The sequence below is a fragment of the Etheostoma cragini genome, chromosome 7 (assembly GCF_013103735.1).
Source record: "Etheostoma cragini isolate CJK2018 chromosome 7, CSU_Ecrag_1.0, whole genome shotgun sequence".
Taxonomy (NCBI): Eukaryota; Metazoa; Chordata; class Actinopteri; order Perciformes; family Percidae; genus Etheostoma; species Etheostoma cragini.
In genome coordinates, this window is record NC_048413.1 from 8,945,429 (window position 1) to 8,960,880 (window position 15,452).

A 15,452-nucleotide genomic window follows, 5' to 3' on the forward strand; every position below is an offset into this window, starting at 1 on the left:
GGGGGGGGGGGGGGGGGGGGGGGGGGTATTAAGCCTCCCAGAGCTGCTACCATACCTGTAGACACTTAGGTCTTGTTCATGTGAAACAAACATTTCCTCTCTTAAAAAACACTTGCCCACAGGTTGGTCAGTATGAGTCTGACTGTGTGCACACAGTGTTTGTGGCTGGCGTTGCATTTTGTTTGCCAGTCTTGATAGCGCTCAATGTTTTTTTCCCACTCAGATTGATGTCTTGCTTCTACAACCAGCAGTCTCTCGCTGACTTTACAACATGATGGATAGTCGAAATGTTTAAATTGCCCTTGGCATGACCCAAACTCTTTCTCAACAATTACTTGGTTGGTTTGTTCTTTCTAATCATAGATATGTCATTCCGTGCCATAACACTGAACAATAGCCTGCTCCGAGCGTTAGCAGCTAAACTCCCCCTCTCTCTCTTTCTGTCTCTTTCACTTTGCATCCCTGCTCTCCTTTGCTCCTTGCTCTCCCACTCTCTCCCTGCATGGGCCATGTGACTCATGTGAAACTAAATGGTCTAATGCAAGATTAACTCTTTGCCAAAGAAAGCTCAGTATTCATCCGTCTATTAACTATCGTGCACTCATGGCTGTTTTAACATGCTACGTGGGCTTTTGCTGATATCTCACACAGCTTTCAATCTGAAATCTGCATCTTGGATTTTCTTAAAAATTAAGGCTACATTCTTCTTGGCTGGACTGCTTGGTCTCCATGGTAACATCATGTCCATTATAAAGTGCCATAAAGAGAGAATGTTAAATCACCAGTCTGCTAGTCCCCATCACCTCATTGGGTTGATTGTGTATCCCACAAACTTCACAGGAAGACCTGCTTTTCCCCTCTTCTTTCTGTTATTTTAATCTTTCACTCTCCTCCTTTAACCTCTTTCTCTTCCTGTCACACATCCTCCTTTTCTCTCATACTCTCTCTCTGTCATCTACACACATGTTCACACACATAAATAAAGTCAAACACTGACCCCCAGTGGAAAAGCACGGTCAAGAAACCTTTTTGGAGAAGTGCAGAGCTAATTAAACAAATCTCTCTTATGATTTCTCTCAGGTCTTCACCCGCTACGGGAAGTGTTACACCTTCAACGCCGGCGGTGACGGACGCCCTCCCCTACTCACCACCAAGGGAGGTATGGGTAATGGACTCGAGCTCATGCTGGACATTCAGCAGGATGAATACCTGCCTATCTGGGGAGAAACAGGTGAGGGGAACATCATTCTCTTCATTCAGAGGCTGACAAATCTGTCACAGTGTGTTTGGGGGGGGGGGGGGGGGTTAATGTAGAGTGTGGAACTCAAGAGACAAACCTCTGCTAAGTGTCTGGATTCAGTCGTGAGACGCATTTTCCTGATGTGTTGCTCTGATTCAACATTCTTTGACTTCCTGCAGATGAGACCTCATTTGAAGCTGGGGTCAAAGTTCAGATCCACAGTCAGGACGAGCCGTCCTTCATTGACCAGCTTGGGTTTGGAGTAGCGCCTGGGTTTCAGACGTTTGTTTCCTGCCAGGAACAGAGGGTAAAGACTGTCAGACATCATGTCGTCATGTAGAAAGACATCCTCTTTATACATGTTTATTTGTTTATAAGTTTGGCTGACAGCTCATGTGTATTTCCCTATTGGACTCATTTTTAGCAACATTGCTTTGTTTCTAGATCTCAGGAATTAACTTTTAAGTTATTTTTAATTCATTTATTTTTTACTGGGATGAGTAAATAGCCAAAGCGAAAAATTTAAATGAATAGAATACAAAATAGAATACAACTTTGATTTAGCTGTTATTCTTGTATTTGCTTGATTGATTTTTCTATAACTGGCAGTATCCTGTTTTTGATTCATGGATGTTTGTTCTTTATTTACTTTAATTTACTTTTAAACTCCTTCATTTTCCGTTTTTAAAACAACCGTATGCATGTACGGACAGTACGGACTAAAACGTGTCAGTAATACTATGTAGAAGTGGGGAAACTGCTTGTGTTTTAGGGATGTGTGTTTGTTGCAGCTGATTTATCTTCCGCCTCCTTGGGGAGACTGTAAGGTGACGGCCATGGATTCAGACTTCTTTGACAGTTACAGCATCACAGCCTGTCGCATCGACTGTGAAACACGCTACCTGGTGGACAACTGCAACTGTCGCATGGTGCACATGCCTGGTAGGAACTGCCTACTTACTGAGTGTTGTATGAGAGTTACATCAGCGATGTGGTGTAAAATGTCTGTACTGTGAGTGTGTGTTGCTTTGGCTGCAGGCGATGCTCCGTACTGCACCCCCGAGCTGTACAAAGAATGTGCTGACCCAGCTCTTGGTAAGAAAAAGGCTTCGTCCATGTCTGGTCTGAATCTTTAAGGCACAGATACAAAACACACAAACACACATACACACACACACACACACACACACACATATCATCCCATGACATCAGCCACATTGATCTGTTCAAAAGGTCAAACTGAGCTCTGGTTTTCTAATTCTTCCCTGCAGACTTCCTGGTGGAGAGAGACAATGATTTCTGTGTGTGTGAGACGCCGTGCAACATGACTAGATACAGCAAAGAGCTGTCCTTCGTCAAGATCCCCAGCAAGGCCTCCGCTAAATATCTGGCCAAGAAATACAACAAATCTGAGCATTATATTAAGTACATATCAACCATCTGCATTTTTGTAAAATGCAAACAATGCTCTTAAGTATTTATTTTTTAGATACATAAATATATTTTAAGTTAAGTTTCCACTTTTTTTACATAGCATTATTTGTGTAACCTTATAATAATTATGCAATATATATTTTGCTTTAAAGGAATTAAAGAACCATATAAAAGAAAAAAAATCTGCATACATAATTATATATTTAATTCATTAAACATATTTTGTTAAAGGGAACATACTAAAAAAGGTAATGATTAATCACAGCAAATTTAACTTTAAGTCCTTCTATCGTTAGGGTAGGGTTAATGTTTGCTAAAATGGAATATTAATGTTTTGATTTGCCTGCTGTTCTTCACAGAGAGAATATTCTGGTTTTAGACATCTTTTTTGAGGCTCTGAACTATGAGACTATTGAACAGAAGAAGGCTTATGAAGTGGCTGGACTTTTAGGTACGTCAATTTCATCATATATGTAGATGTATCATCTTTCTGTGGATGAAGTTTTTCATCAGCTTGCATCTTATTATTCCAGGTGATATCGGTGGTCAGATGGGACTTTTTATCGGAGCAAGCATACTCACCATTCTGGAGCTTTTTGACTATCTTTATGAGGTGAGGCTCCTTAGGACAGTGATAAGATAGAAGAATAACCCTGCTGCATGTAAGTGTTTACTTCATGAAGAGCTGTAGTTACTATGTCATTGAGGACGCTGAGGTCATGTAGGCTGTATTTTGACTGGCAATGGGAGTGTTTGCGCAACCTTAGGGGACCTATAAAATGTACACATGGTCAAATGTTATAGGCACAGTCCACCAGTTTTAAAATGTGAATAAATATAGACCAAAAAAAAAAAAACCCCAGCATATCTGTTTCCTTGAAACAGCATTTAGACATTCACTTTGGGAAACAAAACCTCTCAGAAAATATTATTAAATGCTTTATTGAATAAAATATAAAAAACAATCCACACAAATAGAACCATTTTAAAATGCATTGTGAATACCAGACCTCAATATTTCCATCAGAAACCAGGTATCACTCTTTTCCTTTGTTAGGCCAGTAAAGGTAGGTTGTCGTGGTGACCTCTTCTGTTTTTTACCCTCTCAGGTGATAAAGTACAAGTTGTGTCGCTGCTCCGATAAGAAGCACAACAACAACAACAACAACGACCAGGGGACGGTCCTGAGCTTAGACGACGTCAAGTGTCAAATCAGTAACTTTCATTAGGCTTCTGTAGCCGCGAGGAGGGAGCCGCTGCACTCTCTCGTCTCTGAGCGCTTTCATCGACTTTGTGCGTCGCAGTTTTCCACACTGCAGGAGCAAAACAGAGCAAAGTGTCTTCAACTGTGCCTGGTAACGGTTTGTGGAAACAGCATGTGGCTGAAGTGAGGAGGAAGCCACACAGACAGCAGGACAGCAGAACGTGATGAATTCATAAATGTCAGAATAAGTGCATGGTCATCTGTAAACAGCTTCTCAAGACTAAGTAACAGATACAGTACATGGGGGCATTAACTGAGCTGAGTTCATATGTGTTCAGTAAATCAGCATTAGAAATCCCAGCTGTGTGGTGGCGTTTGTCATTTGTCAATCTGAAGGATGTCTTTGTAAAATAATTGGTATGAAAGTTTGTTTTTTTTACTCACAAAATGTTATTTATTATTTTAGTTTTTTTAAGTATTTGAATGTCAGTGCTGCACATTCGTTTCACGTTTGCTTTCATCCTCCTTTTGTTCTTGACTTTTCCAGCAACTTTCAATTTTTATATTCATGTCATCCGACTTTATCCATGTTTTTCTTGTTAAAACCTGAGCTTTTTGCCAATATACTGTACTACCTCATCCTGTAGGGGGACAGTGCCCTTAATAATTTACAAGCCAAGCAAATTATTAATTTAAAAAAGGTAATTTACATGTTTAGAAATGAGCAGAGTAGGTTGAAAAAAACATCTGGTCTTAATGTGAGTCCACGTTAACAGTTGCTGAGCAGCAGTCAAAGATCTTTTTTAACAGAAGACACTTTGACATGTCCCAGGAGGAAGATCAAAGGTGTAATTAATTCAATTAATGATGGCTGAATTCTACTTAGCTGCTTCAGTTGCAGGGTCCATGTGCATGCCGTCTCGCTGTCACGCTGTTGCACTGGGACACTTGAATAGAACAGAGCCATTATTAATTGTGTTAATAATAACTCTGTTTTTCCTGCTACAACAAATCAAAATGTCTGCTGAGAAAAGGCCACAATGAAGGGACACGTCCAGGATCATAGTAAATGTTTGTATGTAGTGTAGTGCAGCAGTATCTAAATCAAGTTTGCTAACATTAGCCACCATGAGCTACTACAGTGAGGGAAAAAAGTATTTGATCCCTTTCGGATTTTGTACATTTTCCCGCAGACAAAGAAATTATCCGTCTATGATTTTAATGTTAGATTTAATTGAGAGACAATAATAACAACAAGAAAATCCAGAAAACACATGTCAAAAATGTTATAAATTGATTTGCATTTTAATGAGGGAAATAATTTTTTGACCCCCTTTCAATCAAAAAGATTTCTGGCTCCCAGGTGTCTTTTATTTAGGTAACAAACTGAGATTAGGAGCACACACTTAAATGGAGTGCTCCTAATCTCAACTTGTTACCTGTATAAAAGACACCTGTCCACAGAAACAATAAAACAGTCATATTCCAAACTCTCCACCATGGCCAAGACCAAAGAGCTCTCCAAGGATGTCAGGGACAAGATTGTAGACCTACACAAGTCTGGAATGGGCTACAAGACCTTTGCCAAGCAGCTTGGTGAGAAGGTGACAACAGTTGGTGCAAATAGAAGAAACACAAAAGAACTTTCAGTCTCCATCGACCTGAGGCTCAATGCAAGACCTCACCTCGTGGAGTTACAATGATCATGAGAACAGTGAGGAATCAGCCCAGAACTACACAGGAGGATCTTGTCAATGATCTCAAGGCAGCTGGGACCATAGTCACCGAGAAAACAATTGGTAACACACTACGCCGTGAAGGACTGAAATCCTGCAGCGCCCGCAAGGTCCCCCCTGCTCAAGCAAGCACATACACATGCCCATCTGAAGTTTGCCAATGAGCATCTAAATGACTCAGAGGACAACTGGGTGAAAGTGTTCAGATGAGACCAAAATGGAGCTCTTTGGCATCAACTCAACTCACTGTGTTTGGAGGAGGAAGATTGCTGCCTATGACCCCAAGAACACCATCCCCACCGTCAAACTTGGAGATGGAAACATTGTGCTTTGGGGGACAGGACAACTTCACCGCATCAAAGGGACGATGGACGGGGCCATGTATCGTCAAATCTTGGGTGGGAACCTCCTTCCCTCAGCCATGGCATTGAAAATGGGTCGTGGATGGGTATTCCAGCATGACAATGACCCAAAACACACGGCCGAGGTAACAAAGGAGTGGCTCACATTAAGGTCCTGGAGTGGCCTAGCCAGTCTCCAGACCTTAATCCCAATACAAAGTCTGTGGAGGGAGCAGAAGGTTTGAGTTGCCAAAGGTCAGCCTCAAAACCTTAATGACTTGGAGAAGATCTACAAAGAGGAGTGAGACAAAATCCCTCCTGTGATTGCCAACAAGGGTTTTGCCACCAAGTACTGAGTAATGTTTTGCAGAGGGGTCACATACATATTTCCTTTTATTAAAATGCAAATCAATAACATTTATAACATTTTTGACATGCGTTTTTCTGGATTTTTTTGGTTATTCTGTCTCTCACTGTTAAATAAGTCAAACAAATCTACCATTCAAATTATAGACTGATCATTTCTGTTTACAAAATCATCTTTTTTCCCTCACTGTAGCTATAAGATGGCAGACCAAGTCAGGCTGTAGCAGCAAAATCCCTGAGTGTACTAAACTGAATGAAGAAGAGTTGGACTTTTGGGAAATGAGCTTATTAGCTTTCTGGCAGAGAGATGAGAAGAATGATACCACTCTCATAAAAGAGCGGTATCAATCGTCTCATCTGTCTCCACTAGAGAGAGAGAGAAGAAAACGTTTGCTTTAAACACTTAGTATTATAAAGAACGTAAAGATAAATGAGCTCAACAAAAACTTTAAGATGAAAACGATGTTATAAACAAATGTTTAAAATGCTTTTTTCCATTTGGTGCTACATACTATCTAATTTGCCTTCAAATTCCCTTATAATGACAATCACTGTCCCTCATGTATTTGACAAGAGTTCAAAAAGGATATTTTTTAGAGCCCATCGTTTATTTGTACATGTAGATGCTGTTCATCACATTTAAGGGGAATTTACATTTGGTAAAATCAAATTAATGAGTATGTTGAATGTGTTTTGCCATCTTATAGGGCTCTAAGTTGCATGTGTAGTAGCTCTAGTAGGCGTCTTAAATGTGGTCCATCAATGAACAAGTTAATCTGCGGATTGTGTCATCATCTGTCTGTGAGTTTGGTTGAATCCCGTGAGCATGTATTTATTTGTGCGTGTGTGTGCACCAAATTGAAGAAGCTGATGAAGGAAAAATTCAAAATTCTGCCCTTATATCCAAAACACTGTATCTATTATCAGTTAGTCTGTAAACATGTTGGCTCTGGCGGTGCATGTCTATTCCGTCTCTAATTTGACTCTGTTGGCAAAAATCAAACAATATTCTGTTGGTGTCAATCTACTTGCACTTATTCCCATTGAGCTCAATGATATTCTTAACAGGAAATGGGAATTGTAGAGCGTAGCTGTGAAGTGTTATTATCAAGCACAATCATACCATCAACTGTAATGTAATGTAAATATTGGATATCCTTATGGTATTAACATGATCTGTGTAATGTTGTACATGTATTTAACTGTGTCTCTTTTCTATACATATGATTGTAGTATTTATCAAAAATGTAATTATAAGGCTATTTCAATTTTGTCTGTATTGATACAGTCACAACTGCTTCTACTGTATTTGTCAGTTAATAAAAATTAAAAGCTGGAGTGTTTCCCGGAGTCCACTGCCTGAGCTCAAACATCTCAATACAAGTCCTGTGGCCACCGTGCTTTCAGGTTTTGTTTTATTTTTGCCTCAATTTAAAAAAAAAATATATAATATATATAAATATATTTTCATGTTGATGTATGAAAGGATGATTATTTTAGTCTGGTAATGTATAAATAATGAATTTAAAGCAGTTGTTAAATTGGAGATTAAATGCTAATTTTTACGTTACTTTTACTTTCTTTAAGGTGTTCTTTCATCATTTATACTCGAGATAAAAGCTAGAAATAGCTTTCTTTCCAGTGGATATAATTTCCTGTACAGATATCCACCTGTTTACTGTTTTCAGCCATGCTAGTGCATGGCTTTGGGAATGACTGTAGTTCTGACATTCCAAATGAAATATTGCAATGTTTTGATCAATTTTCATATTTTGTACAGACATTCATGGTTCACAGATACTGTATGATACTGACTTTGGTGATCCTTGGACATTTGAAAATTGTGATTTGAGTAAAATGTCTCAACTTTTGGAAGGACGTAAGCAGGATTTTAGAAACAAGACTGCTGAATGTGGAGTTTTGTTTCTTCCCACTCTTCTGTTGATCCAGCTCTTATGTAACAAGTTCCCCTTTTGTTTCAGTCCCCCAGACCAAATAATTTATCCCACAGGGAACTTTCTGTGACTTTTAATGTGCTAATTTTTGCACAGTGAGAACTCAACACAACCTAGTGTACTGTGGAGAAAGCAAGGCAAAGCAAGGCAGCTTTATTCATATAGCACGTTTCAGCAACAGGGCAATTCTATGGCATTTTTTGACATATTATACTAAGACTTTCTTCGACATACTATCCTAAGACTTTTTTATCACTTTTTTTGACATACTATCCTAAGACTTTTTTATCACTTTTTTTGACATACTATACTAAGACTTTTTTCGACATACCATACTATGACTTTTTAATGGCTGTTTATGACATATTATGCTATAAATGTTTTCAACATTTCGTAGATGGTGTCACAGAGGCTTAGTGGTTCACACTGCTCCAAATGGCACCAAAAAGTAAGACCTGCAGACTTTGATCCAGGTTTAATTCCCATTAAGACTTTTTTTGACATACTATACCATGACTTTTATATCACTTTTTTGATATACTATATAATTACTTTTTTCATCACCTTTTTCAACATACTATACTGTGACTTTTTCCAAAATACTGCGCTAGGACTTTTCATTATTTTTTTAGATACTGTACCATGACTTTTTCCAATGTACGGTACTATGATTTTTTTTTTATAAATCTTTTCATCATAGGGTACTATTCTATGACGTTTTTTCAATGCACTATACTGTGACTTTTTTTAATACTTTTTGTCAACATACCATACTATGACTTTTTAATGGCTTTTTTTGACATACTATGCTATAAATGTTTTCAACATCTTCTATTTGGTGTCACAGCGGCTTAGTGGTTAACACAGTTCCAAACAGCTCCAGCAAGCAGGAACTGTAGACTCTGACCCAGTTTTGATTCCCAGTAAGAGTTTTGTGACATACCATGACTTTTTTTATCACTTTCTTTAACAAGTGACTTTTTAAAATTTTTATAACATACTATACTGTGACTTTTTTTGATATACTATAACTTTTTTCATTACACTATACTATGACCTTTTCCAATATACTATACTATGACTTTTTTTTTTTTTTCAACATAGGCTAGTATTCTATGACACGTTTTTTCAATGTACTATACTATGACTTTATTGACACACAAAACTCTGACCCAGGTTTGATTCCCAGTAAGAGTTTTTTTTTCGAAAACTATGACTTTTACCATTTTTATCGACATACTATACTATGACTTTCTTTGACATACTATACTATGACTTTTTTATAACTTTTTTTATATACTGTACTGAGACTTTTTTTCAACATACTATACACTGACTTTTTTATGACTTTCTCCAACATATTATAATGTGACTTTTTTGACATAGGTTACTATTCTATGACATTTTTTATATACTATACAGTGACTTTTTATCAACATACCTATACTATACCTATACTATGACTTTTTCCAAAATACTGTACCATGACTTTTTATAATTTTTTTCGACATACCAAACTGTAACTTTTTCCAATATACTGTACTAGGACTTTGTATAATTTCTTTCAACATAGGCTACTATCCTGTGAACTTTTCTTAATATACTTTGAGATTACAATTTTTTAACACTTTTTGTCAAAATACATACTATGACTTTTTAGTGTTTTTTTTTTGACCTACTGTGCTATAATGTTTTCAACATCTTCTATTTGGTATCACAGCGGCTCAGTGGAACACTGCTAAAACTTAAAATATTCCACTTTTCTTTAATAATTTGGTATTATTCAACATTTCAATGAAATCCATAGCCTACTAATTAAAACCCTTCCCACTTTTCCAACTATTTTCACTATTTCACCTTCTTCTTACATGAGTATGCCAGCAATCCAGTTAGCTTTGACAATTTAGCTCTTCAGCATTCACAAACATTTTCTGCAGGAATGCTTTTTCTAGTTAATATAAATCTGCAAAGTCTCTTTGAAATACATGTAGTGGAATAAAAAGCACAATATTTGTATCGGTAGTAAAGTTAGTATAGCAGAAAATGGAAGTACCTCATATTAGTACTTAAGTAGGCTACAGTACTTCCCACCACTGTGTATGGTTAATAAGATAACTGAAGCCGACTCAATAACTTCCCAGGTTGTTTTCTTGTATTTGCACGCATCGTTCACCATAGACATTACGCCATGAAGCCGCTCGTACACCATAAAACGTTAAGCAATCTCTGCTACTTCACATAGAGACTTTTGTCCGATTTACTTTGAGCCTGATAACCTCTAATCAGCTAGATGAATGAATGACCAGCTTGCCCTTCTTTTAAAGGGCGGTTCAGTGTCTCCCCTCGGACAAACCAATAAAACTACTTGCTGCTTGCAGCTCCCTGGATTACATAACCATACTGAGCGCAAATCCACGGACAGTCAGTCGGCGTCGGTTCAACCTTATTCATCGTTTTACCTTTTAAGAATGGCAGCTCCGAAGAAAGTCTGCATCATTGGCTCTGGAAATTGGCAAGTTCATGTGTTAATGTAGTCAACTATAAACTGTTTAACATGGCTAACTTTAGAGTTCGTTGGCATCTTTAACCCAGTTGCTAGCCAATTTAACGTTAGCATCACTGAGCAACGTTAGCATCACCGGGCAACCATCCATGGCAACCATCCAGCTAACGTTACTAGCAGTTAGCCGCATTTTACATGGTGACGTTATAGAAGTTTGACTTATAACATTAACTAATTTGCAACATTTAGCTAGCTAGCGTTAGTTAGCTGGTGCACACGCCAGTTTTAGCCCTGATTAGTGCTAATAAATCGTCTGAGTATACATAAAACTGGCCATGTGTCAGTCACGATTACATCAACGTTATTTATAAATCCTAGTAACATGTAATGTAAACGTTAAAGCCTGTGTCAGCAACATAAATAATAGCTTCGTTATATGTCATATGAAACTCTTCTTAGTACCTCTGCAGTAGAACATTTTTATTATTATATCAGAGCCCCATGGCTTTAGTCTTGGCAGCAGAAGCCTCACACCATACGACAAACTGTCTGTAACCTTGTCCACTTCAAAATCTCAGCGTACTAAAACATTATTTCAAACGGTGGATCAATCTTTTAACGTCAAGTCCTTTAGTAAATTAGGAATACAAGTTTAGTATATCAACCAAACCGATTTACTTTAGTTAAAATATTTGTTATATAAACAACGGGTTGAAAATAAATCACGTTTAATCATGTTCCCTATGTAACACTATGGTAACAAACATAAATTCATCAAAGTTCTCAATGGAGTTTATCGCAGTGTTGTCTCCACACCAGTAGTCAAAGGTAGGCTATCATATAATAGAACTGTTTTATGTCTAAGGGGTAGAGTAGCCACATATTTCAGTTCATCTTGAGAACAGCCTGTCCGGTCATTATCTCCAGAAAACAGAAGTTGATGATTAAAGAGCAGCAACTTTAAAGGGAACTAGTAAAAAAAACACAGGAGGGTCTGTGATTATTAATAGCCTGGTGATCACATCAAGACTTTAAAAAATCAATGGATGTTGGATCCTTTCAAACCCCTCTGCTTATCATACATGGCCCCACACTGACTGTTTTCCTTAAATTTTCCTTTCAATATTCACAGATTTTTAAATTCAGTGTGACTTTTATCCCACTTGTATTATGTTAATGAATTATTAACTTGTAACTATCACCAATACAGGGGTTCCGCAATTGCCAAGATAGTGGGTGCCAATGCTGCTCAGAATTCAAATTTTGACACCACCGTAAAAATGTGGGTGTTTGAGGAGACGGTCAATGGGCGTAAACTGACTGAAATTATCAACACCGACCATGAAAATGTGAAGTACCTCCCTGGTCACAAGCTGCCAGCAAATGTGGTAAGAAACTGTTAGTTTCTCACCATTCAACAGTAATTCAGTTTTTTGTCTGTTGCTTTGCTATCTGTTCAGTGCATGGATGTAATGGTTATGTTGGTTCCCTGAGGCATTATTTGTACAGACTAGGCCTGAACAACATATTGTATCACCAATGCTATCCCAAGGTGAGCACATGCAATAGTGAGATTGCAGGAGGACAAAATGTGTGACTATACTCATCATTCAGGTCACACTGAGCAAATGTTAGTTACTTAGTAAAACAAAGGTTTGCATTCACCACATCTACTCACTGTCTGGTCATTTTGACAGCATTAAGTCTCATTTATTGATTTCATGGATTCACCTGTGCTAAACGCTGGTCTTTTTCTTTAGATTGCAATATCCTGTATATTGCAAACAACAAAAGAATTGCAATTTCAAATTCCAATTCCAATATGACATTCAGGCCTAGTACAGACACATTATGCCTTGTATCTGCATTTGTTGTTGTTGCCCTAAATAGCTTCATCTTTCACAATAAAATTATGATTAGTCTTTTTGTAATACATTCATAATGTAAGTTTTATGAAGGTGCTCCTATAGAAGGTTGTTAAACCAGACTTTATTGTAGGTCATATATCTTACAACATCCTCCTCACCCTCCTTTTCTTCTCAGCTAGCCATCCCAGACCTGGTGGAGGCATCCAGTGACGCAGACATTTTGGTGTTTGTGATCCCTCACCAGTTTGTTGGGAAAGTATGTGACACCATAAAGGGCAAGATAAAGACTGATGCACTGGGGATATCCCTCATCAAGGTTGGAAATAGCTCTTTTAATTTCATCATTGTCTCTGAATTTAGTTTTGGATGCTACTTCATATGTTGTGTGATGCACACAGTCTGTGTCCAGGTTAAAGTAGCTGTAAAACCAGTTGTGGAGTGTGGTCTTTGACCCAAATACCAGCTAGACATGGCTTAAAGTAAATACACTGCTTGTGTATTTGTTTATTTTCCTCTAGGGTGTAGATGAGGGACCTGATGGACTTAAACTCATCTCTGATGTGATCCAGGAGAAGCTCGATATTGCCATGAGTGTACTGATGGGGGCCAACATTGCCAATGAGGTTGCTGATGAGAAGTTTTGTGAGACCACCATTGGTTAGTCTGATTATTGGCTTTCATTTTTTTTTCTTGCTTTTATTTTGTGATTGCTTAGCATTGGGTTGTTGCTTAATTAGGCCAAAGTTGAACTTTGTTGAAGAAAGCAATCAGCAAGTTTTAGTCTTGAAGCAGGAAGTGTGTGCATGGTGTTCCAGCTTTCTGCAACGTCAGCAGCACTAGGGTCAGAGTTTAATCTGCTTTGTAGGCACTGTGTAAATTACAGAGTCAGCCGGTTCAGTTTGACATTTGCTTTCTTAAATGTTTGTACGCAGCATATGACTGCATGCTTCATGGGATTTCCTTTAGTGTGTGACAGAATTTATATTTGTTGGATCAGTGCTGGCAAATGTAACTTCTTTGAGGAATTGGAGCTTTACAGCTGCACTCTAAAAGAAACAAAAGCACTGTGATTTCATCATGACTCTTAATAAAAGTCTACCAACTTAAGTGGTGGTGACGTCAAGTCATCTTGTAGAGAACCTAAAAGATAGCCATGTTTTCTTTTCCTCTTGCTTGCAGGGTGTAAGAATAAAAACCACGGGGCTCTCCTGAAGGAACTCATGCAGACCAACAACTTCCGAGTCACTGTGGTAGAGGAGTGTGATGTGGTGGAAATCTGTGGAGCCCTGAAGGTGAGCTTTTATCATGAAACACAGCTGCTTGCAGAAAAGTGGACGCATCACATACATTACCTCTTCCACTCAATTTAATATTTTGCAGTATTATATTAAAGGGGATATAGCATGCTCATTTTCCGGGTTAAACTTGTATTTTGGGTTTGTACTGAAACATGTTGATGTGGTTTAATGGTGGGATTTCTGTAAATTACATAACAAGGGCAGCCAAATCTGAATGGCTTGTTGAATCCCTTGTTTTCTAATCTAGGCAGCCCACATACTATGCAGTTAACACACCACATACTCCATTTGATGTCATTGTTAGCATGAATAGTATGTGATTTTAAACAGAGCCCATAACAGTTCATCTTGCACTGAGTCTTTTTGCTAAATTATCATTATGCAACATGGGAAATAGTTTAACCAAGTTTAACAATTGTCCGATTAGCGAGCAGGACAGCTGCAAAACTCTGCAGCTCTTGTATTAGCTACATTCCAGCATTGCAGACCTGTCAAATATAATGTATCTTTGAAAACTACTTTATTATATGCACACAGACTATACTACTAATAAAAGAATGCTGACAAATCACAGAAATTGACATTTAGTTTTGCTTCAGCAGCAACTGACTGAATAAATCTTTCCCTGGGATACACTCCAAATTTTTAATTAAACACTGTCCATTACACTGTACTTACATTTTTAAAAGCCCAGCATTTACAGATTTATATTTTATGTTTGAGAATGGTATATTTTTCAGGGTGTTAGTTTGTGAATTAAGCCATTTAATAAGCCATGTATATGCTCATAGGCTTCACACATTTTAATAAAAACAATTGTAGATGTAATAATTTGTCTTTTGGTACCAAATTAGAGCTTCTTTTTGCGCCAAAACATTCTGATTCCAGCGTTTCAAACATGATGATTGTCTGTTTTTACATTATTGTAAATGGAATGTCTTGATTGTGTTTGACTGCGTGTCAAACAAACAACACAAGACATTTGAAGACCTTATGTTATGCCGTGGGAAATTGTAATGCAGATTCAGAGTCTGCATCCTTTCCAAAGTATCCAAGCGTCTTCAGCTCTTTACCTGCAGTCTTTGCTAACACTTGCTCATCCGTCCTTCAGAATATTGTCGCGGTCGGAGCAGGTTTCTGTGACGGTCTGGGCTTCGGAGACAACACAAAGGCAGCAGTGATCAGGTTGGGCCTGATGGAGATGATCGCCTTCGCCCGTATTTTCTGCACTGCTGGTCCCGTGTCCTCTGCAACCTTCCTAGAGAGCTGCGGAGTGGCCGACCTCATCACAACCTGCTACGGCGGCCGTAACCGCAAAGTAGCTGAAGCCTTTGTGAAGACGGGGAAGGTGAGTGCTCGGATTTTGAATAATTTTTACCTTTTTTTGAGAAAAGGAAAAAAGTCCAACTTGTTTGGATTTTGTAAAGATTCTATATACACTCACCGGCCACTTTATTAGGTACACCTGTCCAACTGCTCGTTAACACTTAATTTCTAAGCAGCCAAT

General features: G+C 38.2%; 2 protein-coding genes across 2 annotated transcripts in view; both read left to right on the plus strand.

Annotated features, from left to right (window-relative positions):
• Positions 1 to 4,570, plus strand: part of LOC117947689 (acid-sensing ion channel 1-like) — a 41,194-nt gene extending 36,624 nt beyond the window's left edge. Inside the window, exons 3-10 of the mRNA XM_034876853.1 lie at positions 1,081 to 1,231; positions 1,420 to 1,547; positions 2,032 to 2,182; positions 2,279 to 2,335; positions 2,512 to 2,665; positions 3,034 to 3,125; positions 3,208 to 3,287; positions 3,784 to 4,570. Of these exons, the coding sequence (XP_034732744.1) occupies positions 1,081 to 1,231; positions 1,420 to 1,547; positions 2,032 to 2,182; positions 2,279 to 2,335; positions 2,512 to 2,665; positions 3,034 to 3,125; positions 3,208 to 3,287; positions 3,784 to 3,903 (933 nt within the window). The 3' untranslated portion in view covers positions 3,904 to 4,570. The remainder of the gene's footprint in view (positions 1 to 1,080; positions 1,232 to 1,419; positions 1,548 to 2,031; positions 2,183 to 2,278; positions 2,336 to 2,511; positions 2,666 to 3,033; positions 3,126 to 3,207; positions 3,288 to 3,783) is intronic.
• A 5,962-nt stretch (positions 4,571 to 10,532) lies between these two features.
• The window catches only part of LOC117947292 (glycerol-3-phosphate dehydrogenase [NAD(+)], cytoplasmic), a 6,746-nt gene continuing 1,826 nt past the window's right edge, over positions 10,533 to 15,452 (plus strand). The window contains exons 1-6 of the mRNA XM_034876034.1: positions 10,533 to 10,788; positions 11,990 to 12,167; positions 12,823 to 12,963; positions 13,166 to 13,304; positions 13,827 to 13,939; positions 15,057 to 15,293. Of these exons, the coding sequence (XP_034731925.1) occupies positions 10,571 to 10,788; positions 11,990 to 12,167; positions 12,823 to 12,963; positions 13,166 to 13,304; positions 13,827 to 13,939; positions 15,057 to 15,293 (1,026 nt within the window). The 5' untranslated portion in view covers positions 10,533 to 10,570. The remainder of the gene's footprint in view (positions 10,789 to 11,989; positions 12,168 to 12,822; positions 12,964 to 13,165; positions 13,305 to 13,826; positions 13,940 to 15,056; positions 15,294 to 15,452) is intronic.